The following is a 26712-nucleotide window of genomic DNA, read 5'->3' as shown; positions in this document are numbered from 1 at the left end:
GCATTGCAAATTCTCTTTTTAACACATTTTAGGATTTCGAAATATATTTCTGGGTATATCGGAGTGTTTGTGTATGGTGGTAGAATGACACAATAAACAAGTTCGGAGTTCATAACACTGTAACACACATTATTTTTTAATGTGTAGACATTTTTTATAAATTAATATTTTATATATTTTTTGCAAATTTATATTTTTATTCTCAGATATCTCCCTCTTATTTATTCTGCCATACAGACAGACAAAAATGTTAAAGTAAGTGAAATACTGTGTGAGTGAAAATGTTTTATGTAGTTACAAATTATTAACATTTAGACAACATTAAATAATGCAGTTATTAATTTTTGATTTGTTAACATTTATATGCAGTTTTTTTGTTACATTTCTTTCGTTAGAATTTTCATTGCTTAGTAATAGATGATGATGAATGAGTAACAAAACAAAAAGAATCGGAATGAAAACCAAAAAAACAAGTGTCGGTAGTGAATAGATGTTAAGAGAAATCGGAAATCGTATTACCTTAACCCTTTGTAGATCGATGGGATTCATAATAGTGCCTTGAAAAAATTCCACTGTAGTAAAATGGCGTTTGAATAAACCTTCTAGTTCCAAATCAGGTGGTTTTCTTTGGATTTTAAGTTTTTTTTTTGTTGGTTTGTATTGTTTAACCAATTGTTTTGTTACCAATTTATGGATTTGGTCCAAATTAGAAATAAGGGTTTTCAGTTGAATTTTTGAAGTGGTGATGCAGGGAATTTTCACGAGTACATTTATCAATTGGTTTTTGAGGTGGTTTGGTTTGAGTGGTTATTGAAAAGAGTTTGTAAAAAATAAAGTTGCTCAATTCAATGCAATTTCAATAATGTTTCAGGTGAAAGGTCAATACAAAATGGACAAAGAGTGTAGCGGTTCCAATATTGGCTGCACTAAGGTGCCCATCCACTCACTCAGTATTCAGATAAAAATGGATACCTTATTGTCAAAAGGTGATGCCACTCGTTGTCTATTTCATGGACCTTCCAATCTAATTTTTGGTTTTGATATTTGAGGTTAGGCTTAACAAGTAGGCGTTTAGTTTTACCTTAAAATAATTGTCTTAATAATTAAAAAATATTTACTACAAAGAAGAAGAATAATAACAAACTTAAATTACTATATACAAAGTTTAATGTTGTATTACAAATAATTTCCAAATTACATAAATTATTTAAAATTTGTAAATATTATATAATGGATGTTTGTTTACATAAGGTTAAAAGTACTTTTATTGGAATACAATTTTCAAAAGAAAAAAAACCTATTTTTTAAATTAAAAACTTTTTTCAAAAGAAAATTCTACTTAGAATTGAAAAGTAAATTGATTATAATATTGAAAATAAATTGTTGTTGTTGAAGCAGTTGCCTATGTATAGAAGTTACAAAATAAGTAGAGTAGTGATTTCAATCTAAGTAAGTAGTAGGTATGTCTAAGTAAAAGTTTCAAAAAATATATTTTTACTAATAAATTTCATTCCATTGAAGCATTGATAACTTGATCCAAAGCACATATGTTTTCGTTTGATATAAAACAAACAAAAAAAGTCGAGAAATGAAGTTGGTAAGAGAACTCAAATAAAAACCAAATTTCCTAAAATAAAATAAGCAAAATTGTTTGTGGCATTGGCAAAAAATTAATTTGAATTGCCGAAAAATGGAAAATAATTAAATTTTGATGGGTAAGCAAAAAGGGAGTATTGGGTGGCATCTATTTGAGAAGTATTGCCTTAACTTAAGGGCCTCCGATGATGGTTGTACTAAAACAAACACCAAAACAAGACACCTTAATGGTTCTTTTTCAAAACTGCCCACCCCACCCTAATTAAGCATAACAAGGAGTAAAGGAGAGCCACGAAACATAAAAATGTTTCATAAGCCAAATACCGCATAAAGTAATAATTTAAACGGGGGGAAATAAGCCATAACAAGAAACAAAAAAATAATAATTGCAGCAGTGAGAAAATTTTCATAGATCCTCTGGTTTTTTGTTTATTTAAGCAGCTTTCTCAAGTCTTTCCATTCAGCGAAATGGATGAGAGTGCACATCAAATGCAAGGCAAGAAGTTTCATTCATAGACATTTTGTTTTGCTGAACTTGTAGGAAACTTTTTTTTATTCTTGTGAAACTTAAACACTGTAAACAAACCAAGAATTCTAACAGATGCAAAGAGAAAATGATTCGGGTTCCTGACATTTGGAAATTTTCTTTTACTTTTGATGTGGAAGGTTGCATTTGCATTTGCTATTTGCCTTTTAACGAATTTCATTGCAAATTGAAGAACAAAGGAGAAGGGGCTTTGATTGATGGTCTCTTGTAGTTTTGAGAATAGTTTTCAAGGAATAATCATACATTCACATTATTTCTTTTCTTTTTTTTGGTTTTTGGAGCTATGTTCTGTGGTGGTGGTTTTGTGGTGAGAATGTTTTTTTTAGATCGTTTTTTAACAGATTTGTTTTTTTTTTTATTTTGCATTTGAGTCTGATTTGTTTGGCTGATTGGTGGTGTTGTGTACCTTGACTCGTTCCAAATCGACGGCATTCATCATGGTTCCCTGAAAAAACGCCACGGTTGTATAATGGCGCTTCAATAATCCTTCTAGTTCCAGATCAGGCTCCTTGCTATTTGATTTCAGTAATTGTTTCAAGTTTTAGTTTACCAAAAAAAATATAAACAAATTATGACATTTTCATTTTGAGAGTTAATGGGTTGTTGTTTTTTTTTTTTGGATTGTAACACAAAATTAAGATTGAATTAGAAAATCATGAAACAGTTTTCTTTAAAACTTAACTTAGTATATGTCATAAGAACGATTAGAACATTTCTTATCAGATTTATACATTTTACAATTACTAGAGATAAATTAAGGTAAATAAGATAAATTAAAATTATAGAGATTAAAATTCACTTAAAACTATTTATTATTCTTAAAATTACTTAAAATAATAGAATACATATTTATTAAAAATAAATTTACATATGTATATAGTAGAAATATTACAAAATATAAAAAAAAATGTTTACATATTCTTAGTTTTTTTTTTTAAAGTGGAACAAGTTACTCTGAATGAATCTTTTAGGAATAGACCGAATTCGGGAAATTTGAAAATATTTTGTTATTATTTCATGGCAAGTATTTCAACTAACCATTCTACATTCAAATTATGTTGAGAAAATATAAATAATGTATTTTCAAAAACTATAGCAATATTTAATGCTATATTCGAAAACGTAATGAAAATAATTCTTATCTTATTTTTTGCCCTTATTTCGGGAAGTATGCACTTCTAGTCACAAAAATGGCACTGCTGTAATCAGGACCCTAGGGATTACTTTAATAAACTATTTCCCCGAACATGTACGAAGAAAAAGATAAAGATTCTTTCATTCAATGAACTGTGTGTGGATAGTGTTGTTCCACTTTTAGAGAATGTTTTCATAGCGAAAAGCATAGCACCCACTGCATCACTCATAAGGTGTACAAAAGATTTTGGAACTTTGCGAGAGAAATACCAGAAAAACATACCGCGGTCAGATCAATTACCAGCTACACCAACAATTCAAAATCCTAAGCCTGGTATTAGCAAAATAGGACAACAGTGAGTAATTTTAAAGAGTTGGGGAGTTTTTGGATTCTGAAACTACAGTGTTCATAGATGAGAAAAATAAAAAGAAAAAAAACAGAAAAATCGTCAGAGTGCTTTAAAAAAAACATTTTTAGGTTTTCACGATTTTACGACAAGATTTATCGAAATGGGACAAGAAACTGTTGTAGCAATGAAAATTGGCTATGCACTTCCAATTCAAAACCAGTAAAGAAAGGATCAAAGTCGGGCGTGGCCGACTATATAATACCCTACACCACTGTGAATATGTAAAATATATATGGGAGCTAAATCCAAATCAGAACAGATTTCGATATAATTTTTCACATTTATTTGTAGGCCAAATTCCGTCACGTAGTCCAAATTTCATTGAAATCGGACAAATATAGCGTGTTTCGTGCAGCAAATACCTCAAATCTGCTTAAAATTTATATGAGAGCTATATCCAAATCTGAACCGATTTCGATATAATTTGGCACACTTATTTCTAGGCCAAATCTCGGGAAACATTCCAAATTTTATTGAAATCGGACATATATAGCGCGTTTCTTGCATCAAATACATAAAGTCGGCCGAGAATATATATGGGAGCTATATCCAAATTTCAACCGATTTCTATATAATTTGGCACACTTGTTTCTAGACTAAATACAGTCGCATATTCCAAATTTAATTGAAATCGGACATATACAGCGTGTTTCGTGCACCAAATGCCTTAAATCGGTCGAAGATATATTTGGGGACTATATCCAAGTCTGAACCGATTTTTACCAAATAAATAGCGTTCGTTACTTTGTTTACAAAAATACATGGACAGACGAACAGGCAGACAGACATGCGTAAATCGACTCAGAAAGTGGTTCTATGTATATCCCTAAATGGAACTATGGGTCTATCTCGTTTCCTTTTGCATGTTACAAACTAATGCCCAAAGACATAATACCCCTTACCACAAGGTGGTGTAGGGTATAAAAATGAGGCAAAACGATTATTGTCAACTACAAAGGCATTCTTATCCTACCTATTTTATAGAATGCCCTAGACAGACGGTAGCGTTAATTTGCATTAACTGCCTTAATTCAAATTAATTCGTGCATTATCCACATTCTTAATGCACAAAATCAAAGGGAATTAAAACTGAATTTAGGTATTTCAATATGGCAATGCTGTAAAAGAGAGCCCATATTCATGTAGGAGAGAGAGCATATTCATACTCTGAGACACTTTACATAGCAAACAACAACAAAACAGTTGTTTAACAGCAATAAGCTGTTTTGTAAATGCAGAAACTGTCGTCTGTCACTGTAAAACAATGGTGAGCAAAACAGCATTTAAGAGAATATAAGAGAATTTAACATTTGTCGTTTTTCTCGGTTTTTCTACATTGTCTTTAATTGTGAATACACAATTTTAATCTAAAATCGTGGATGAAATTATTTATTAAATAATAATTACAAAAAAAAAAAACTTAAACGTCTGAGTTTTGTTGAATTAATAAAACTAAGAGTATTTTACAGCAGCCACCAGTGGATGCCCGTGCACACCTATGCTGTAAAATTAAATGCCGCTCTTAATGCAAATTAACGCTGCCCTCTGTCTAGGGTATAAAGCTCTGATGAGTGCATTGTTAATGGAATAATCGGGTCCCACTTCTCCACGCCAAACACAATGTGGGACTGTCGTGGTAGAGTTGCTATAGTTGTGCCTTGCGTTATATGCCCGACATTAGTTCGCTCTTGCAGGGCAATAATCGTCTGGGACCTTTAACGTTCATCATGAGCTTTGGTATTCCGTCATAAGCAATGCAAATAAGGGTGCAGAGCTGGCCGAGCAAATTGATGGCTCCATATTTTTCATGGCTCCTACGAGGATAAGAGGAGATTGCCACATGACGCAAGCTCACTCATTGTGGCACCCAGTCTGATACTTACCGAACATCGTTTCTGTAAACAGACCACCCGACTTCATAACCCCTGACCTCCATAATTTTCTGAACCATTGAGAAGCTAATTGGCGAGCGTTGAGAGAATTTACCAATCACCGCTTCAGAGAGCTGTCCACTCAGATCCGGGACATCATTACTGCCGCAGCAGCTCGCTACATACCTTGTTGACCTCTTATAATGCAATAGGCTAGTCTTTGGTAAGCTATGCAGCGCCAGCGTGGTATGCAAGTTTTAGCGCTACGCAGTGTAAGAATATTCAAGCCTTTCAGAATGTCGTCCTGAGGGTGCCTCCTCATGACAGCCGTGAACCATCTTCAAGAGGAGACGAAGATTTTACCGATACACAAACACAACAAGATGTGGTCCAAGCAGTACCTGCTTGGGTGTTACCTCCGTGAGCATCACTGCCACGATTTAGTGGACAGGCTTCTCCCTCCCACCCACGTCAAGAGAGATCTTCATGATTTGGAGAGAGAGAGGGGTCCAAAGGTATATGCAAGAACCACTAGATCAGCAATTATATCCCAGTCAGCCTAGGATAGCATTCATACTAATGCAGTTGTACAGACAATAGGATTGTACAGAATGAATGCCGAGACCACCTCTCATCCATCGCAACAGAAGAATGCCAGCTACCAAGGCAAATGTGAGAGGGCGCGAAAGACCTATAGAGAAACAGATCGACATATACCACCTGTTCGTCGACTACACCATTTGTATACCCTCAGCATTTATGCTAACGAGGGTATATGAAGAAAAGACAAAATTTTTTAGTTTTCCATAAAAAAAAAATTAAAAAAAATTTTTTAAGCTACATGAAAGATTTTTGGTACATAGATTGGGAAAAAAATGTCATTCTTAAATCTGTTCGTGATACTAATGTTGGTTGTTGCGCGCAAAAGTTATGGCGGTTTCAATTCTGATAAAAAGAAAAAAATCTTTAAAAGACTCTAATCATTATATTGAGAAACTCTCTTAATTAGGGGCTCCCTGCATACTATATGTTTACTGAGGTCCCATAACATTAGTGAAAAAGTTGTGCATTTTCGCGGAAATTAGGAAAGAATTCCAAACAATTGGTAGTTTGCAACTTGTTTTAATAAAATTCAACCTGATTATGCCTCTGAAAAATATATAAAAAATATGTGCGTAATCTATACATCGCGAAGATTCAAATGAAACCAAAACTATACAAATCCGTTTAGTGGTTTTCATATTATAGCGAAAACAAAAAAAAATTTTTGAGGAAATTTATAAAATTTTTGTAAGAGAAAATATTTATTAAAATTTATTTTGTGAGTTAGTTGAACAAAATGTAAGAAAAATAGATTGGAGTTTTTCTTCTATTTTAGTTAAATTTCACTCAATAAATCACATTTTTTATTCTAATCACTTCTCGAAAACACGCTAACATCTAGCAGAAGATATGGATATCTTTCAAATAAATGTTGGGTTCCTTTAAATGGGGTATAATCTTGAAATAAAATTGTATCGGGTAATGTTCATTTTGAAATGCGTGTAAATCGCGAAATCCTCAAAATCACTTGATGCGCATGCGGTTTTCCAATACAGCGAATTCTTCTCTTTTAATTTGTACACATTTGCCAGGATTTACTTTGGCCGCTAAGATGTAGCATCGTCTGCAGTTTAGTGTGCAACAAACTGTATAACGCTTATATTTTGCACAAAGTGCATACACTTTTTATGCGCATCCGATTTCACTATCAACCGTGAAAAAATACATCGATCTAAACATATTTCAATAAAATCCATCAAGAACCGTGGATGTAGCATCACACAGTATTTTTTGGATAAATCGGATACAGCTCCCACGCCACTAAATTTTTCAAACCTCTGTTTTCGCACAAACGCGAGTGATGATTCACTTTCTTCATTGAAATGGAAACGATCCACATAAAACGCGAATTAGTCAGCGATATTTTGAAAAACATTTTTCGCAAATTTTTCAATTTTTGCAGTAGCCATTTCCGCCGTTCTAGTAGATGGATTTTTATGATCTGTGATTCATATGATCCGGATCGTCGAAAAACTAAAATATCGCGGGGTACCAGCACACTCAAAACGATATTGTAAATACTGTGACCAAAAAATAGGTTTTTTAGAAAAAATATCACACTAAATTTTGGCCTTTGGCAGTAGATTACTCTGCTGCTGTGTGGGCTACATACTCAATATACATATCAGATTATGCGAAATCGCGAGTTCTTTAATCCTATAATTCGTTTTTCGAAATATCCGAATGCGCATCCCAGTTACATAAAAAATACAAAAAACACCTGAAATCCGGCTTCAAAATGTCAGCATCCATAAAAGGTGGATGCAGTTGAAATTTTGGAAAGTGATACATTAGAAGTGTAATCTTCATTTTGTATTCTCCTACTTTTATTTTGGACAGATGTCCGTCATTTGAATGGTTTAATCAGAAATCGAATAGCAATGTAAAAAACCTGTTTAGCTTCAACGTGTTTTTACCTATGTTTTTTCCTTTACGCGGTCGTAACTACCACGTAAATTAAATTTTTTTGCTAAATTTTTGAGCTTTGTACAAAAACATCTAAAATAATCCAGCAATGGTCATAGTTACTGGTAAACTACAATATTTCGCGTATTATAATAATGCAAACCTTGGCTTCATGGAAACTAAAAAATTTTGACTTTTCCTCATATACACTTTCATACGGGCAAAATGTGCCTCATTGAAATAATGGTTTTAGACCCCAAACGAAATGTGTTTCAGACAATTTGGAGTCGATTGAGCAATGTCCGTCCGTCTGGCTGGCTGGTGCGCACGATAACTCTAGAACGGATCAACCGATTCGGTCCAAAATTTGGCTTTCGTAATATTTTGTCCAAACTTAGTTTATGTTCGAAGATGGGTTATATCGGTCCACTCCTTCCGGTACCTCCCCCACAAATGTTCGAAAATGATCGGAAAATTTATACATACGATAACTCCTGAAGGAAGTGACCGATTTGGTCCATAATTTGCAACTCGTGAAATGTCTACCAGACCTAGATGAAGTTCCAATATGGACTCAATCGGTCCACTCCTTCGGGTACCTCCCACACAAAATTTCGGATAAGTTCAGTTTAGGACCTGCTCTTGAATCGCTTTTTGTTTTAGCAACTAGTATTCTCTGCCCCCCATACGACGGTACACGTTTCATCAAGGGCAAGTCCATACTTCCTGAGAAAATAGCCTGAAAGTTGCACAAAACCCCTATGACACCGTGTGAGGTGGTTAGAGCGCAAGATAACTCTCGAACAGATCTGCCGAATGGGGGCAAAATTTGGCCTTAGTAATGTTTTGTCCAAACATAGTTTAAGTTCGAAGATAAGCCATATCGGTCAACTCCTTCAGGTACCTCCCCCACAAAATTTTAAAAATGTTCGGAAAATTTTTTCATAAGGTAACTTTTGAAGGGGTGGCCGAATTGGTCCATACTGTACACATTGGTCCATACTTTATCTAACAGATATAGATCAGGTTTAAATATGGACTATATTTGCCCACTTCATCCAGTACCTCCCAAACAAAATTTCGGATAAGTTCACTTTAAGACCTGCTATCGAATCACTTTGAATTTTGTTGAAGCACCTTGCATTCGCTGCCTCAATTGCGATGGTAAAATCCACACTTATTGAGTAAACAGCCCGAAGTGTGTAAGAACCCCCTATGGCACCATATGTAGTGGCTGGAGATCCACTTCCATAATGGTCAATGTCGATCCATTCCTTTAAGTATTGCATCCGCAAAGCTTTTGCTCTTAAATCCCAATCATCATTTTTGTTGTTTCATACGAGCAAAATTTTCAAAACTCTCTAAATACATACGTTTTTTGGGAACAAATTGTGTCAATATACACAGGCTGAGGGTATATCTCTGTAGGCCGACTGATACTTTTTTACTTGTCAGAAGTAATTCGAATTATTTTAAATTTAAGTCGTAACATTTCATTTGTAATTCGAGAATTCCATTTGTAAACGAAACATGTCAATTGTAATTCTAAAATTCCATTTATAATTCGAATTATTCCATTCGTAATTCGAGAATTTCATTTGTAATCCGAAGCATCTCAATTATAATTCATTTGTAATCCGAAGCATCTCAATTATAATTCGAATTATTTCATTTGAAATTCGAATTATTTCATTTGTAATTCGAGACATTGTATTTGCCAAGAATAAAACCAATGAAACTAAAAATTTTCTATTTTTTATTTCGAATTTCAAATGGAATAATTCGAATTTCTACAAATGGAATGAATCGAATTTCTACAAATGGAAAAATTCGAATTAAAAATTAAATAATCCCAAAGATGTCAATATTACAAGATAGGAAAAGTCAATTGTTAAAAATTAACTGTAGAGGGAGTTAACCTCTGTTGCTACGACATCATAGCAACATTCTGTTAAATGAAAACTGTTACTCATTGGAATATTGACAAGAAAAACATTAAAACTCAAATTTTAAGGCGTTGACTTTTGTTTTTTTATTAAATAAAAAATAAGAAATAGTGAAGAAATAAATTTCAGCCACAAAACACAACGTTAATGTTTTCTGCCGCGAGAAATGGGAATCAAAAACTATTGACATTGCTGTTATCATTTCCAATGAGTTGTGTAGCCATCTGAAACCAAAATGTGAAACTATTATCATATGTTTTTGGAAAATGCATTTGTTCGGGTCTTTATTACTTTACGTCTTTGATAATCCGTCAGAAAGTCATTTAAAATTCAAAACTCTGATGGAAGTCCAAGTTGAAGATGATATCACAAAATATTTTTAGTTCAGCTTATGTGTGCCACCGTGGTGCAATGGTCCCGCCTTGCACACATAAGGTCGTGGGTTCGATTCCTCGGTCAGGCAACATCAAAACACTTTTCAACGGTGGCAAAATACCCCTCAGTAATGTTGACTACATTTCCTGAGTATTTCAGCCATGTAAAACTTCTCTACAAAAGTGGTGTCTTAAACACGCCTTTAGGACTCGGCGATAAACTGTAGGCCCCATATCGCTGAGCTAAAGTGAATCGGGGTGCACTCATTGATATGAGAGAAGTCTCCCTTGTCCCTTATGGGATGTTTGTGGAACAATTGTATATGTATATTTCAGTCATGTAAAACGTCTTTACATAAAGGCGCGCGATAACAAGTATGTAATAAGATTCGAGGTTTCTGGGATTTTTGTGGAACTTTAGAGTAAGTAAGGTCAGAAAGAAGGCCGAAACAGTGTACGCACATATGCTTTAAAATGAATGGAAACTCATCGGCTTCAAATCACAAAGATCCCGCAATTTTTAATCTTATTAAAAAAAAAACCTTTACATAACGAAATAATGAAATATTAAATTTAATATGTTTACGTTTAATTTGATCAAATAACTTTTATTTATTTATATTCTATTTTATTTATTTCATCTACCGAGCTGTGCTCTCACAGATTACACTGGATTGGGCTTAAAAACTAGAATTTTAATATTTTAAATCGTTTTATAATAATTTCCCTTTCACAAAATACGATTCCATTAAAAGTAATTTGTTCCACTTTTATACATAGTTATTTACAATTAAAAATCTTATTATATGAATAATATTAAAACCGAAAATAAAAACATACTTACCGATGTAAAAATACCACTTCCACATCGACATCTTCTCGATCTTCATGAAGAAAATCCTTTAGAAAATGTGACACCGATTCGTACGTTATGTGGCCGCATACCACAATGTGTCTGCAAATCATTGGCCATGGCAAGCCCAGGTACAGGAGATATTTATTGTTGTTTTTTAATACACAATTTAAAAAAAATTGTGCCAAAGAAAATGAGAGAAAAAAATAGTTTATTAGTTTACAACAGTGATGATTGTTTTATTCATTATAAAAATGTATTTCAAATGAAACACAAACAACTTAAATCTAAATGGAATGAAATATATGTAATATTTATATAATTAAATAAAAATGGGATTATTATTTTTTTTTTATTTTTTGAAAGCGAAACAAATGAGCAATAATATGATTCGAAGCGTTTGTTTAATAGTATATTTTTTATAATTTAGTATTTGTTAGTAGTTTGTGTTGTTGCTTGGCATGTGAAAATACGGTGTTAAAATGAAAATTATATGTATACACTGGGTTTTCAATGATATTCATTACTTACTTGTAATATACTCGTATGTATTGAACAGTTTGGAATAGATTCTGAGCACTTGTTTTGCAAAATACTTCAAATCAGGGGAAAATATATATGTATATTATATAGTAAATAAACAATTCTAATAGAAATCATTCTTGGGCCAACTTTTGATATCAGTTGACTTATTTTTCTTCCTCTGAAAACCATAGATATTTGCTTCGTTGCCTTGTAAGCAACCCGATAAGGAAACCTTGGCCACATGTCCTAGGTATTTAAGGCGACACAGTGGGCGAATGATAACAGCACATTTCACAGTTGTTTGGACTCGGTTATACCATAAAATTGATATGAGTGAAGTCTCCCCCAGGCTACATAATTATAAGGCTTTAGGACATTTTATGGGCTTTTCTTAGTGACTTGAATTCAATCATCACTTCATTTAATGTTACAAACCGACAAGGTTCGGGATATATTATAAAAATAACATATATTATAAAAATAATGAATATCATTGAAAACGTATTGTAATGGGCATTAGCATGTTTTTGTTTAATGTTAGTTGTATGCGAATTAACTTATAATAAAAGCATTTTAGATTTGTGTGTGTTTGTTTCTCATAGGTGTGTATTTGTGTAAAAAACACATATTTTTTGATTTTGGTTTGAGTGTGGTGGGGAGTGGTGGACAAGTTTTATGTAGAGTTTCATTGAAATTAAAAAAAAAAAAACAAAAAATAATGGCAAAATAACTAAAAAATTGTTGTTGTGTCGAAAAAAATAATGTGTAATAAAATAATTAAGTAAATATGTATAGAGAGAGCACTTTGTTGGTACATGTACTTTGTATTTTTAATTGTTTTATAGAAATAACAATAAAAAACTAAATAAATGGAAACTAAAAAGAAGAAAAATAATAAGTGAAAAAAACGTATAACAAATGCAAAATATAGAGATATTGAAAGTAGAAAGAGGATCAAAAAAAAGAATATTGTTGGGGTAAAAATACTAATTAATAATGCAAACAAGAAATTAATAAAGAGAAAATTGAAAGAAATATCATATGGCATAGAAAAAAAGAAGCAGCAAATTAGAGAGAAAATAACACAGTTTTTTTAGTATTCATTACAAACGCACAATTTCTTCAAAAGCTTTACAAGATGCAACCCAAAGAAATAACAACACACTAAAATAAATATAAATTTTACTATATTGTGTTTTGTTTGTTATATAATGAAATTAAGATGTGATATTTTAGTCTGCTACCCCATAAAAAGAAACATTCATTCATGACTGATTTTTTTGGTTTATTTTATATATTTATTATAAAATTTCACCACACAAAAATGTGGTTAATTTGTTTAGTATTATTTTATTTTATTTATTTTTTTTTTTGCAAATATTAGTTGCTTTTGTTTGTTTTGTTTTCATTCTTTGTTTTACTGTTTTGCATCGATAGATCGTGCCAATCAAATGAAACAGCAATAACAATAACACATGTTTAACATTTAACAACAATCACATTTATGGGTAATTAGCATTTTTTCTGTTGTTTGTTTTATTCGTTACTAAGAAAATAAAAAGTCTATTCAACAAAATGTTTAAAGAGGAGAAAAAAATTCACATCAACATTTTAGGAACAACTTTTTTTTTAACATGTATTTTTAAAAACAAAATGGGAAATATAAATCTTTAAATTATACTACTGAGACTAACGCCCGAGTGCCAGCGATATTTCTTGAGTATCTCAACCATGTAAAACTTCCGTACAAGTGGTATCGTTTGGACTCGGTAATAAATAGGAGGCCCCACTAACGTCACGTTCCCACCGGTCATAAATAAAACGCGTAATTTAAACTGTTCTGCATCAACATCTTCTAGACAAAGATAGCGTTTTGAGCTTGTGACCAAGTACCGAAATATTGTTACGAAGAGGAAGCAACGATAAAGATGCTGTTGTCAATGTAAATATAACTGTCCATACGTCCAAAGAGGGCCACCAAATCTGAAATCTTCTTAAATATATAATTACAGGGGAAAAGGATTTTTGGTGCGTAGCCGTTATTCGATTCTCATTTGACCATAGATGAAAGTTTCAATACACACAGACTGAAGGTGTATCTCTGTTGGCAAAGCGGACTGATACTTGTTTACTTGTTCTATATGCTTCTTCGTTTTCGAGTATGAGTAGAATAGGCTAGAAATAGAGCAGATTCTACTTTTGCTACTTTCAGTTTTGTCATAACGCTGTTTTTTAGTCGCTCAGTCCACAATAACATTACGACAAATCAGCAAACGTTTTTTCACTCGTAAAATCTTACTCTATTTCAAAAATTTTACTTCCACTCTATATGTCAACAAGCAAGGAGTAGGACAAGAGAGTGGGGAGTTACATCTCGTAAAAGTCGTACTCTTCGAGTATCCCACTCAGGAGTATTTTCATTCGCGAGTAAAATCGGAACTCTGCATTACTTTGATAAATTCTATTTAGTTTATTGTCAAAACTCATTGAGCTAATATGAATCGGGGTGCACTCATTGATATGAGAGAAGTCTCCCTTGTCCCGTATAGGATGTTTGTGGAACAATTACACTATACAACACAAAAAATAATTACAAGATAATTCGACCAGATTATGAAAGAGGACCGAAAAAAGAAGATACGTGCATTGACGTTTTGAAAGTTTACGTTGGGAAGTAACCTAAATAGGCGTGGCAAGTTCCGCACATTTCTACAGGTTCTGAAATATTCGACATCAGATTCCTTGGAATCCTTGCATTTTGGGTATAAAGTGTCTTTGGCAGTATTACTGACAACAATGCGGGGTATCTTTTTATGAAAAAAATTAACCATCATGTGAGTCACTAAAGGGATCTTTTTAGTCCCTTTTTTCAAAAACTTTTAAAAACTCCTTTAAAATTTGATCGTATCAGATCAAAATATTCTACAAAATTATTTGCCATAAAATTTTACTGTAGGTCCTCGAATACACCAAAACTCTAAATCGTACCTAACGCCAGGAATCTGCCAAAAATAAAATCACGTTTTAGGGTTAATGTTGTACTTTATCTGATTTTATTAAGTTTTGTCCCACAAAACTTTATTCTAGATAGAAGACGTCAAAGACAGAAATAATCTCCATCAAATTTCAATATAAGTCGCCGAATAAATGAAATATGTTTTTTCAATATATATCAAGAAAATATATACATCAAGTTTGCCAACAATACACCCAAATATTTTTTGAATAAATTTGTATTGTTCTTTTTTCGAGTTGATGCATGAAAGTAACATGAAATTTAGTTCCAGACGAAAGGTGTTAAAAGAAGAAATATTCTACACAAAATTTCATTGTAAGTCCCAGAACAAACTAGATATCTGAGTAAAATACTTTGTTAAGAAAATGACATTACAAAATTAGATATTATAGGTAGAATTTCTAATTCAGCAAATTTTATCAGAGCAGGAGTGGCTGCCATCATTAGACATTACAAATTTATTCAAAAAATATTTGGGTGTTTTGTTGGCAAATTTGATGTACATATTTTCTTGATATACATAATATGTATATATTATATATCTGTTAGAAATATTACGATGTGCAAAGTGGGCACCATTTTAGCGAAAAATTGTAAACTTTTGTGGGGGAGGTACCGATATGACTAAGTTTGGACAAAATATTACGAAAATCAAATTTTAGACCGAATCGGTTGATCCGTTCGAGAGTTATAGTGCGCTCCAGTCAGACAGACAGACTGACGGACATGGCTAAATCAACTCCAAATTGTAGGAAACGGATTCATTCAATGATACTTGGGGTCTAAAGTCATTATTTCGATGATGCACATTTGAAGTAATGTATTTTGGCTCTGAAAAAAACCCCTACCGGCAACAATACAAATTTGGCTGGTGCGTACGTTAACACACAACTTACTAATCAACCGATTCGGTCCAAATCTTAGCACCTCATACTACTTTGTCCAAACATATATCAAGTTCGTAGATGAACCATATCGGTCCACACCTTCGGGTACCTTCCCCACAAAAGTTCAAAAAAATTAGCTAAAATGGTGCACCAGATAAATCTCGAAGGGGGTAACCGATTTGGTCCAAAGTTTGGGCTTCATAATATACCATGGGCAATTTTGATCCACTCCCTTGATAACTGGATGTTCTTAAGGACACTTGTATTACGGCGGTACAATTTTTTTCGGTGACATAATGCCCTTAAGCTATAAAAACCCCAGCATGAGCCAAATAAAATGGAAGGTAAACAGTATAACTTATGAATTGAGTATACGATTTGGTCACTTTACGACACTTTGCACATCGTAAAATTGCTTCCAAACTCCAAAAAGGTCTCTATCGGACAAAACTTTCGGTTGCTTCTCTCGAAAAATGTATATGATATCTTTTTCATAGGGATATACTATTTTTCGTGGGCAAATCCCTGCTTCCGGTCATAATGAAGCAAAAGCTCTCAAAAACCGTACTATATTATTTTAAACTTATACATTGACCAACTAAAAAAGTTGGCGGACGCGGGAATAATCTGGAATAATCGTCGAAATGTTTTAAAAAATCCTACTGTGATCAAATAGATAGAAATTACTCCCAAAATTAGATCCAATTCCAAGGCGGAATCTGTCGGTCAATTTTATGTATACTTTTCCAATCAGGTTTAGGAAAGTCAATTCTTTGTGGGATATGAATATCGAAATGTTCCAGTATAGTTTTTTCAACAACGCTATAATTGTATTCTCGATATTCGGTTCGAATGTTGCAAAAAACCAACCCAAGTAGTATTCTTCCTATAAAGGAAGTTTATTTTAACCGTCTAAACAGTCTTGCTTGAGTTTACCAGTGGAATAAATAGGTTCGCTTTTTGCACGCTTAAAAATTTACTCTAGAAACTTTCACAACTTATTTTGTCTCCTTCGAAAATACTATTTATTTTAAAAACTAGCAGACCCCGGTCCACGTTGCTGGCCCGTCGTAATTAGTTTCAACTTTTTTGGACTTTATGCTTGACAATGCAAAAATAGGTATATTCTACCTCATTTCTTCGGTCCATTGTCAAACCCAGGATGATTTTAAATTTATCAACAGATTTTGTCAGTAATACCCCAGACAGACGGCAGCGTTAATTTGCATTAAGAAATGTATTTAATATGGGTGTTTGTTCACTCAAAATTTGTACGAATTGTTACTGGATGTTGTTCGTTTACTCTATAGTACAATGCAAAAGACCTTAGTCGATTACAAGAAGTTACTGGACTTGTACAAATTGTTGAGTAAACGAACACACCTAATATTGCCCTGACAGACGACAGTTTCTGAATTTACGAAACAGCTGATTGCTGTTTTGTTGTTGTTTGCACTGTAATTTGTTGTTTTCTCGTGTCTCAGTGCATGAATATGCTCACTCCCTCATATGAATATAGGCTCTTCTACGGTATTGCCATATTGAAATACATAAATGCTTTTTAAATTCAGTTTGATTTTATGCAGTAGGAATGTGGATAATGCACGAATTAATTTGAATTAAAGCAGTTAATGCAAATTAACGCTGTCGTCTGTCTAGGCTATACCTTTATTTTCTCTTGCGGATTTTGTCGGATCCTAAAGCGATATAATTACAAAATTTAAAAGAAAAAATTAAAGTGCAAGCCGATGTTTTTAGCAAATATAGCGATTATAAAACAATATGCTTCCGCAATTCGTCTACAAATATATAACATTTTGTGACCACGGGACATTCCTGAACATTTTCTGATAATTGCTTGAAATTAGGTTAAGTTGTTTTGGACAAAGAATGTGTTAAAAAGAGTGGGCGTGGTCATCAGTTTTCAAGATATAACATATCCAAAAAAAGTGGGCTTGGGTGCACACAACCCCATTGTCTCCCAAAAATATATGCTAAAACCGATATAATCATAAGTTTGGCTTAGACATATAGCGTTTAAAAGAAAGGCGTGGGCGTGAAGGTACCTCACCTTCTCCGAAATTCATAAAATAAACATAACAACGGCAAACATTGAGCTTTTGCTGATTTGCAAATTTGATGGAAATTGGTTCAATAGTATTGGTCGGGTCTTTAGGCCCCAAAGAAGTACCTCGTCCCCTCTGGAATTCAATAAAATATGTAGCCTGTTTTCGGGGGCTATCCCTGTACATTCCCTGACAATTTCAGGAAAATAGGTTCAGTAGTTTTTTGCAGAACAAATTTAGGGGTCGATTTTGCATTACCACTAAACTTGAGTTGCGTTGTCAATTGTTAGCACAACTGAGATGAAATGTTGTATCATTGTTATCAACCCAACTGGGTTGTCGATAAACGTGTTATCGATCAGTGTTTTTCAAACTTGTGAACTCTAAAATCCAAAAGGCACAATTCGCCAAAAAAAACTTTAAAATGATAAGTTCAGTAGAATTATTTTTTGATGATGAAGAAAATGTACAGGACATGACATCTATTAGAAGAAATTTGAGGGATAAGTCGAATCCATTGGAATTGCCATCTGCACTAGAGCTGGCAAAAAATCGATGGCACTATCGATAAAATCGATTATGTTTTAAAAATTAAATATCGATAGATAGTTTTGGCTATCGATATTATCGGAACAAAAACCCCCAACTTAAAATTTATTGAAATAAATAGAAATTTCGCTGTTTTTCGGTTTTGTGTGTGTGAGAAAGTAAGTCCGTAGTCACACGTACACATTTTTCGAAAAAGTAGAATGTATTTTTTCTAATATTTTTATAAAACGAAAGCAATTATTTATTCTCCTTTACATTTCTGTGAACTACTTGTACAAAATTCCAAGAAAAGCATTGACAATTTCCGCCATTTTCATCTCCAAATTAAAGGTGTTCACAACTTAACGATATTGTATCGAAAATATCTAAATCGATGGTTTGCCAGCTCTAATCTGCACTGTAAATTGAAGCTCATATTGGAATGATCTGTACAATCAGTAAATTATTTTAAGTTTAAGGCGTATTTTCGATTGAAAAGGATGCCGTAGATTACATTGTGGAAACTTTAAAGGATGACTTCAAAGTAAGTTACAGATCAACAGCAATACCCCCACTTTTAAAAGTATGCGACGGGTTGAGATTTTTTGCGGAGGGAAGTTTCCAAATGTCCCATGGCAATGATTACAACAATTGCATGGTTCAGTCTACATTGTCGAACGTATTGAAGGAAGTTGTCCACTTGATAGAGGACAAATTGTGCCAAAATTGGATCGTATCGAAGTTGACGGAGGAGGAAAAAAGACAAAACAACTACGGCTTGTTCCGCTTTAAAATTTTACATTATTTCCATTTCATCTTCATTCCATGATTCCAAAATACCATATGTGGAACCCGCAGGATTTGTGACCAAGTTCATTTGCAAAAGATTTGCTTCTATCTGCTCCAAAGACGATAAACTCACTTCTTCCGATGGTCCACCACCAGTGGCGTTGAAGTTTCTTTTATTTTGAGCGATTTTCAACTTAGCTTTAAAGTGAATCCTCTCTGCCACTCTTCTGGTGTTCGTGTTGGAGATCCATGGCTTTTTAAACTGTCCGATATGGACCTCCACGCCTCATCTGCTGTGGCTTTGGTTTCACCAAAAGCCCGAACTCTTCGGGCTAAGTTTGGATATGCACTCAATTTATCAATTAATATTTCAAACTGTTGCTTTGTCGTTATTTTCACCATATTTTTGATACACAAAATTAATTAATCATGAAAGAATCAACAATTGTTGAGAAAATGTTTTTTTCCTTTCAATTTTACTTCTTGTTTCTTCGAAAATATTTACTGCAACTGAAAATAAATAGCCGGTTCGTCAACTGAGTTTCGCCACTTCAGTTGAAGGTTGCCATACAAGAAGAAATTTTGACAACTGGCAACTCCACTCAACGATAATTGTTATCAATAATCGACCCCTTAAATTGAAAATTGAAAAAAGTGGGCGAGGTAAAAGTTTCTTTCCATAAAAACCTAAGTTAGATTATGACTGCATTTGATTTTTATTCATAAATATATATCACTTTTAAACAAATAGGACATAGGGGAAGTACCCCGCCCATTCCGAAATTCAACAAAATATGTAGCATATTTTCACCGGGGGCCACCCCTGTACATTCTACGACAAATTCAGATAAGTCCGTTCAGTAGTTTTTGTAGAAAAGATAAAAATTGAGAATTGAAAAATGTGGGCGTAAAATTGGGCGGGTCAAACTTTCTTTGCATTTCAAAGAAGCTTATTATCGAAATCGGTCCTGCCGTTCTCAACTGATGCCATTGCCAACGAACGGCATTTAATTTTTATTTATATAAATATGGAATTTGTTCGTAATAATATGTCGTAATAAATTTGTATGTTGTTCGCTCTCAACTAGAAAAAAGAAACTCCATACCATAGAACTAAAAATATAAAGGATATGCGATAAGTTGACAGCTGTTCTCTGGAAAGTTATTTTAGCATCTGGCAACACCACTTGACATTATCGATTAAGTCTATCTCAAAACCGTAAAAACTCAGAAAATTTGCAATGCATATGTGTATACATGGTCTGTTCCTTTATTTTTTAAATGGACATTTTTTTAAATAATAAAATTTGCAAAAAGTTTCCATTAAATAATCGGCGATTTAAACGGATTAATACATTTGATTTTTTATCTGGTGTGGAGTGATTTATATGCTCCATTATTAAGTATTTAGAAAGAAACCCTGAAATAATATTTTTATTTAATTAATGTTTTTCATGTGAATTTTTATTTTCCTCTTTTTTATAAATAAATGTGAAAAGTGTTTAGTATTTCTCGTATTCTTACAAATATAAAATGTGTTCTAACACTACAAATTATCAGCTAGCTATTGATGCATCCTTCATTCACAAACTGGCTAATACAAAAAGGAAAACTGTTACACATTCTTCTACACCATTCATCATTATATATGTTTCATGCAGAATAACATAACAAAAAACAATCAAAAATAGTTGAAATGATAAAACAAAATATTTGTAATATAAACTTCAAGCTTACTACTACTAAAGATTTGAAATGTGAGTTGAAATGGAAAGGGGGAAGAAGAAGATTCTTCTGTTTTTCAAATGGATGAAATGTTCAGAATTGACTTTAAAATGGTGGGTGGGGATGGGTGAATGATTGGCGTGACTGACTAGCTTGGGATAATTTAGATGGATATTGGGTGAATAGTGGTGGGTGACTGACTGTTCGAAATGTATCTAATAATTTTCTTTTTTTATTTTGCTGTGATGTGGACATTTTGTTTTATCATACACGAGTATTTTGGGTGTTTTCATTGATTTTTTTTGCTTGATTGGATTGCATCAAATAAAAAACTTACTTTAGCTGATTTTTTTTATTATTTTTTTTTTTTTTTTGTTTTACTTATTTGCAGGATGTCGTACAAAAGATGATGAACTATGAACTACAAGGAAAAAACTATTTTTGATTTTGGCTTTTGAGTGTGGTTGCAAAGAAAAATAGATAATATTGTTGATTGATTGATTGACTGAATTAAAGCAGATTGTAACATTATTTTGCAAATTACAAAAAAATTGTACAATATGCCTGGCCACGCATTTCATTTGTAAGTATGTTATTCTAATTATTATCTTCACAATTTCTTACTCTATTCAAATTCAACAAAACAGAAGGAATGGAAAGACAAACAAATGATGAGTAAACTTAAGTTATGTTTACAATTGACACTAAATGAAAGTATGTATGTATCGGTAAAAATCTATACAAATGAGTTCGGAGAAAGAAAAGATAAAAACGAGAAAGTGAAACTTAAATCCTATACAAGTAGACCTAATTAAATTGTAGTTATGTATTACTTCATATTGTCGGCTTAGAGATTTTTTTTTGTTTAATAAATAATAACTGAACTATGTAAACCGAAAACAAACTATTTAAGAACTCGTACAACTTTAAAGGTGCTGTATACAACTGGAACACTTTGGTGCTTGATCCTTATATAGTTACAGTACCACCAACAGGTGTTAATAATGTCATAATATTATATAAACATATACACGTATGTTCTTTTTTAGTCACGGTAATCTTATAGAAAATCGTTGTATTCTGTTGATTTACGTGGAAAGACTGTACCGCGTTTATACATTGGTTATTTGATGGTTGGAGTCAGGACTTGTGGTTTGTTTTCATTTTCACTTTTCCTCTCATTCTCTCTCTCTTTTGACAAACAAACAGGTGGAGGAGTTCGGTTTGGTAGTAGTTTGCTTATGTTTCTTTTCTTAACTTGTGAAATAAAAATTTACAAAATTCAAATAAAATTTGTTTTGAATACCAATTAAATTAAATTGCTTAAGTGACTAAGAAATTTATAACCAAACATTCGAAGAAAACATGAAGAATAAAACTAAACAAAAATTAACTATTTAAAAATGTAATTTTCAAAAACAAATATTTTTTATTTTAAAATATCATTATCACAGATTTACACAAAACTATTTCATAAAAATTATAAAAATAATTTAACAATTTTTTTATATAAATGTATATTTAAATATTATCATATACCAATACCTACAACACAGTCACAAGGTAATAGAAGAATTTATTTTTTTATTTTGTTTTTTGTTGGTTATAGAAAGTTAAAGAGAAATAGTTGATATATAGAAGATTCATTGTTGTAGTAGTAGTTGTAGTTTAAGAGATTTATAGACACTTATTTAAACAATTAGTTGATTAAGAGAGTAAGTTAAAGTTATAAGGGAACGAAATAAGTAAAAAAGGAAAAATATATATTAAAAAAGCCAGTTTAATTTTAAGAAAATAATTAATTTATATAAACAAAATAACTCCAATCGACGGGTAAGGAGACCAATGTATTTATAATTTGCCGAAAATTATGTCAAATTGTACTATTTTACCTAATATTTTGATAATTATAACACATGTTATTTAAGTCGTCAATATGCAAAAGAAATAACATCTCTTGCGAAGTCTATGCCTAAAAGTAGGCAACATATTTCATTGAAAATATGTTGCAATTGCAAAGTGAAAGGCCGTTGTTACACATGTTAATAAAACATAAGCTGTGTTCCAGAACTACAAAGTTTTTACAATTTTTACGACTTTTACACATTTTACTCGAAAAAGCGTTCCCGTACAGAAAAAAGTTGTAAAATGTTCACTTCTCTTTAAACAAAAATGGCGCTGAATGACGCTCTCTTTAAAAACTTTTTACACGACAAATTTGGGCGAGTAAAAAATAGTAACATGGTTGCCGGCGTCTGATTGGCTAATACGCCGACTTTGACATTTGTTCCAGTTTTTTTGACGTATTTTCCATTTTTCCGTTCCCGAACTATTTCAAAAAACGTGTGTGTGAGAACAAATTTTTTGCCGTTCTCTCTTTTACGAGTTTTACCATTAAAAAGTACGGGAACGAAGCTATATGTACACAGCACCATGATGAAATTATAAGGTGTGTAAAACGGCGTGGTGGTTGGTTTCAATAGGTCTGTACGATAACCCAAGAATTTGTACAAATTCGTACAAATTTTTACTGAATGTTGTTCGATAACAAAATTATCCAGCAAAAGAAAGTGAGTTTAGAGAGATTTTTGGAGACTTTTGTGACTGAGTACTTGCAAATTTTTTCTGGGAAAATTTGTCCCGTAAAAATTTTTAAGTTCGGCCAGCCGACTTTTTATCAGCTGTTCAATTTAAACAACTTGAAATGTTAACATTTTTGACAAGAACATTTCACAATTTTACATTTTTTTAGATTTTAAACTTGTGGAAAGGACTACTGTTTTCAATAAGTGAAATGCAATTTTAAAATTTATGTTCTTAATCCATTTGGCTTAAAATATCTAAAGAAACAAAATCAATTTTCATACATTTTCGGAAATAGCTGACTTCCTTGCAAGTTTTTGCAAAATGTTGTTCGATAACTTTCAGCAATTTTCCTTTCTTGAGAGAGTAAAATTCACTGAGAGAAGTTGCTGGAACTTGCTGGGTAATTATTGCTGGGATAGTTATCGTACAGACCTCATATGTCAAATGTTTTGTTATTTTGAATAAATTGTATGAAAACGTAAACAAACATTTTGACAGCTCGAAAAATTTTTCCGTCAACATTGAGTTGTTGTTGTTGCGAGGTACGTGACCTGGTAAATAGCTTTTGCACAAGCAATTAAACTCCGTGAATATAGTATTGCAAAAATTAACGACATTACATTTACTAAATCCAGTGAATTTCAATTGGCGATACCATTGCATATGCATAAAATAAAATACACTATATTTATGTTTCAACATTATTTGGCATACACGCAATGAAATTGGCAATGGAAATCCACTGGATTTGGTTAATGTAAACGTAATATTACCGGTAGGCCTACATATTGCAACTGGAAAACAGAAAGCAGTTCCTTATTGCCTCTGGCTACATGACCCACTCAAGAGAAGCTCCACTCTCTTATATGAGAAAGTCTTTGCCTCTTATATGAGAAGAGCGCTTGTTCTTCTATGAGAAGAGCGCTTGCTCTTCTATGAGGAGGGCGCTTGCTCTTCTATGAGAAGAGTTTTGGCTCTTCTATGAGAACAGCTCTCAATCTACTATTAGAAGATTACGAGCACATGAAAATATCACTTGCTCTTCAATGGGAAAACACTCATAGAAAATAATGAGGAGAGGAGGAGGAGGCTGATCGAATTCCACCATCAAGGAACCATGTTATGACCAGGAGTGTCGTGCTGCTACCGAACAGCAAAACGCTGCATACAGGGCTACTCTACGTAGCCCACGTAGAGAAAAGGAGAGAGACGAAACATATTTTCCCCAGGAGAAAGAGAAATGGAAAAGCGGGAATGTGAAACAATCGAAATGTACAGGAGCCAGAATGAAGTCCGAAAATTCTACCAATGAATGAAACATCAAACTGATGGCTTTGGCACGGGTCCATTCTCTTGTAGAGACTAGCAAGGAAATTTGGTAACAGGTACAGATAGTATATATGGAAAGGGCATTTTTCCAAACTGTTGGTATCCAATAGTAGATAAGACAACGAAGATACCATAGATCCAATCCCAGAAGATGGTATTGAATGTATACCGTCCGGCCAAGATGAGGTAAAGACAGAAATAAACGTACCAGTTACTTGCTTATGGTGAGGATATAGACATCATGAGTCGATCAGAAAAAGAAGTAACTGATTTCGGAGGACGATCTGCTAAAGTGAGTCTGGCGGTAAACGGCGACAAGATGGTGTGGACGAGAAATTTGTCCATAGAACTTGGACTAACTGCGGAAGTTGGTTCCTATAATTTTGAGGTAGTTAGAGACTTCGTCTACCTCGGCACTAGAGTTGTATTGTTCATGAACGAACTAGTTCAATTGAACGATTCATCGAAAAAAGCGTATGAACTAGATCAGTCAATATAGTTCAATAGTTCACTGAGCGCCAACCGAAAGATCCACTATAGGGATACGTATTACCATGATTTTTTATTAAAACTTAAAAATCAATCTTTCGATTTTTACTTAGAACTCAAAAATCGATCTTTTGATTCTTGCTTAGAACTCAAAACTCGATCTTTTGATTATTACTTACAACTCGCTTGGATAAAAGAATCGTTCGATCGAGATGACTTCTTCGTCCAAAATGTGTAACGTTTTAGTGTACAATGCTTCGCATTTAACACTGCCGTACCGTGAGGTTAACTTTTTTCATCAGTACAACAAAAAATATAATATTGTTGTCTTGCTCTCACCAATATAATCTATATATTTCATTTTCGTAGTACACCAGAAAGTCAAAACAGAATTGATCTTTTGATTTCCACTGCAAGTATTTAAGGATCATAGTAGAAAATCGATCTTTTGATTTTCTATGAAGTCGAAAGTTGACTTCGATTTTTAGATTCTTCAAATCAAAAAATCGAGGAATCGATTACTCGAAAATCGACTTGCGTATCCCTAATCCACGACGAACGATCAACGAACGAACGATTTACAATCTAGTTCAACATGTCGTTCACAAATGCATAAAGTGACCGTCGTCTGAGTTATGTGATGCCCTCATAATGTGATGTGTTTGTTTATGTTTTGGATCAAGGTAGTGGATCCAAATGATTGAACTAGGAACTAGATTACTGAGCTAGTTCAGTTAAAAGAGCTGAACTATTGAACTAGATCTTTTAAATGAACTAGATTGTTCAACTCTACTCGGCACCGCCATAAACACAACAAACACCAGCAGTTGTAAAATAAGAAGAATTGTAGTGGCCAACAGATGCTACTTCGGCATAAATAAGCGGTTTAAAATCACAACCACATCTGGCTAAAAAATCTGTTTATAAATCACTGACACTACCCGTGCTAATGTATGGCTCTGAAGCATGGGTACTTGCGCAAGCAGATCAGACAGTGCTTGGTGTGTTTGAGAGAAAAAGTCTTCGAAAGAGCTTCTAGATCTGCGTTGGCGGTATACACAGGCCAAGGCTTCGATGGAGTAGAAGAAGACGTCGAATAGCCCATGAAAACCAAAGTTTAGGTGTTTTTCGTTGGCAATCATTTTCTTTCGACATAGTGGAACAGGCCCTTGTTCTTATTAGTTCGGCTTAAAGGACAAATGTTTTATAGAGGGCCAACTAAGAGATTAAATCAGCACTATATATTTGTTTTTTTCTCCATAATTTAGTGAGTTCGTGGTTTTCAGCAGAATCCTCTCATTACGAACTCGGGAGCAGAAATCAGAGATGGGACTAGACTTAAACATGTCAAATTTCAAAATCTTCATGAACACTTTACAACGTCAAACTTACAAAGTTCCTTCAAATAGAAAACAATGTAGCAGAAAATCAAAATCAACGTATTAACCAATCAAATTCCGGTGAACATCTGCTATATTCTACTTGGCCAAATTTGTCTTTCACCTTTGTTCGAAGAGAAGTGCAAGTTTTACT

At 33.1% G+C, this 26712-nt stretch overlaps 1 protein-coding gene across 50 annotated transcripts in view; it reads right to left on the bottom strand.

Annotated features, from left to right (window-relative positions):
• slo (calcium-activated potassium channel slo) overlaps positions 1 to 26712 on the bottom strand; it is a 297333-nt gene that overhangs the window by 109537 nt on the left and 161084 nt on the right. For all 50 annotated transcript variants that reach the window (XM_073962670.1, XM_073962642.1, XM_073962671.1 and 47 more), the window contains exons 9-10: positions 11231 to 11341; positions 520 to 625 (exon numbers count right to left, since the gene is read on the bottom strand). In XM_073962670.1, coding sequence (XP_073818771.1) covers positions 520 to 625; positions 11231 to 11341 — 217 coding nt within the window. The remainder of the gene's footprint in view (positions 1 to 519; positions 626 to 11230; positions 11342 to 26712) is intronic.

The sequence above is a fragment of the Musca autumnalis genome, unplaced genomic scaffold (assembly GCF_047663935.1).
Source record: "Musca autumnalis isolate F117 unplaced genomic scaffold, ASM4766393v1 scaffold_1, whole genome shotgun sequence".
NCBI lineage: Eukaryota > Metazoa > Arthropoda > Insecta > Diptera > Muscidae > Musca > Musca autumnalis.
This window is presented reverse-complemented; position numbering and strand designations above follow the sequence as displayed.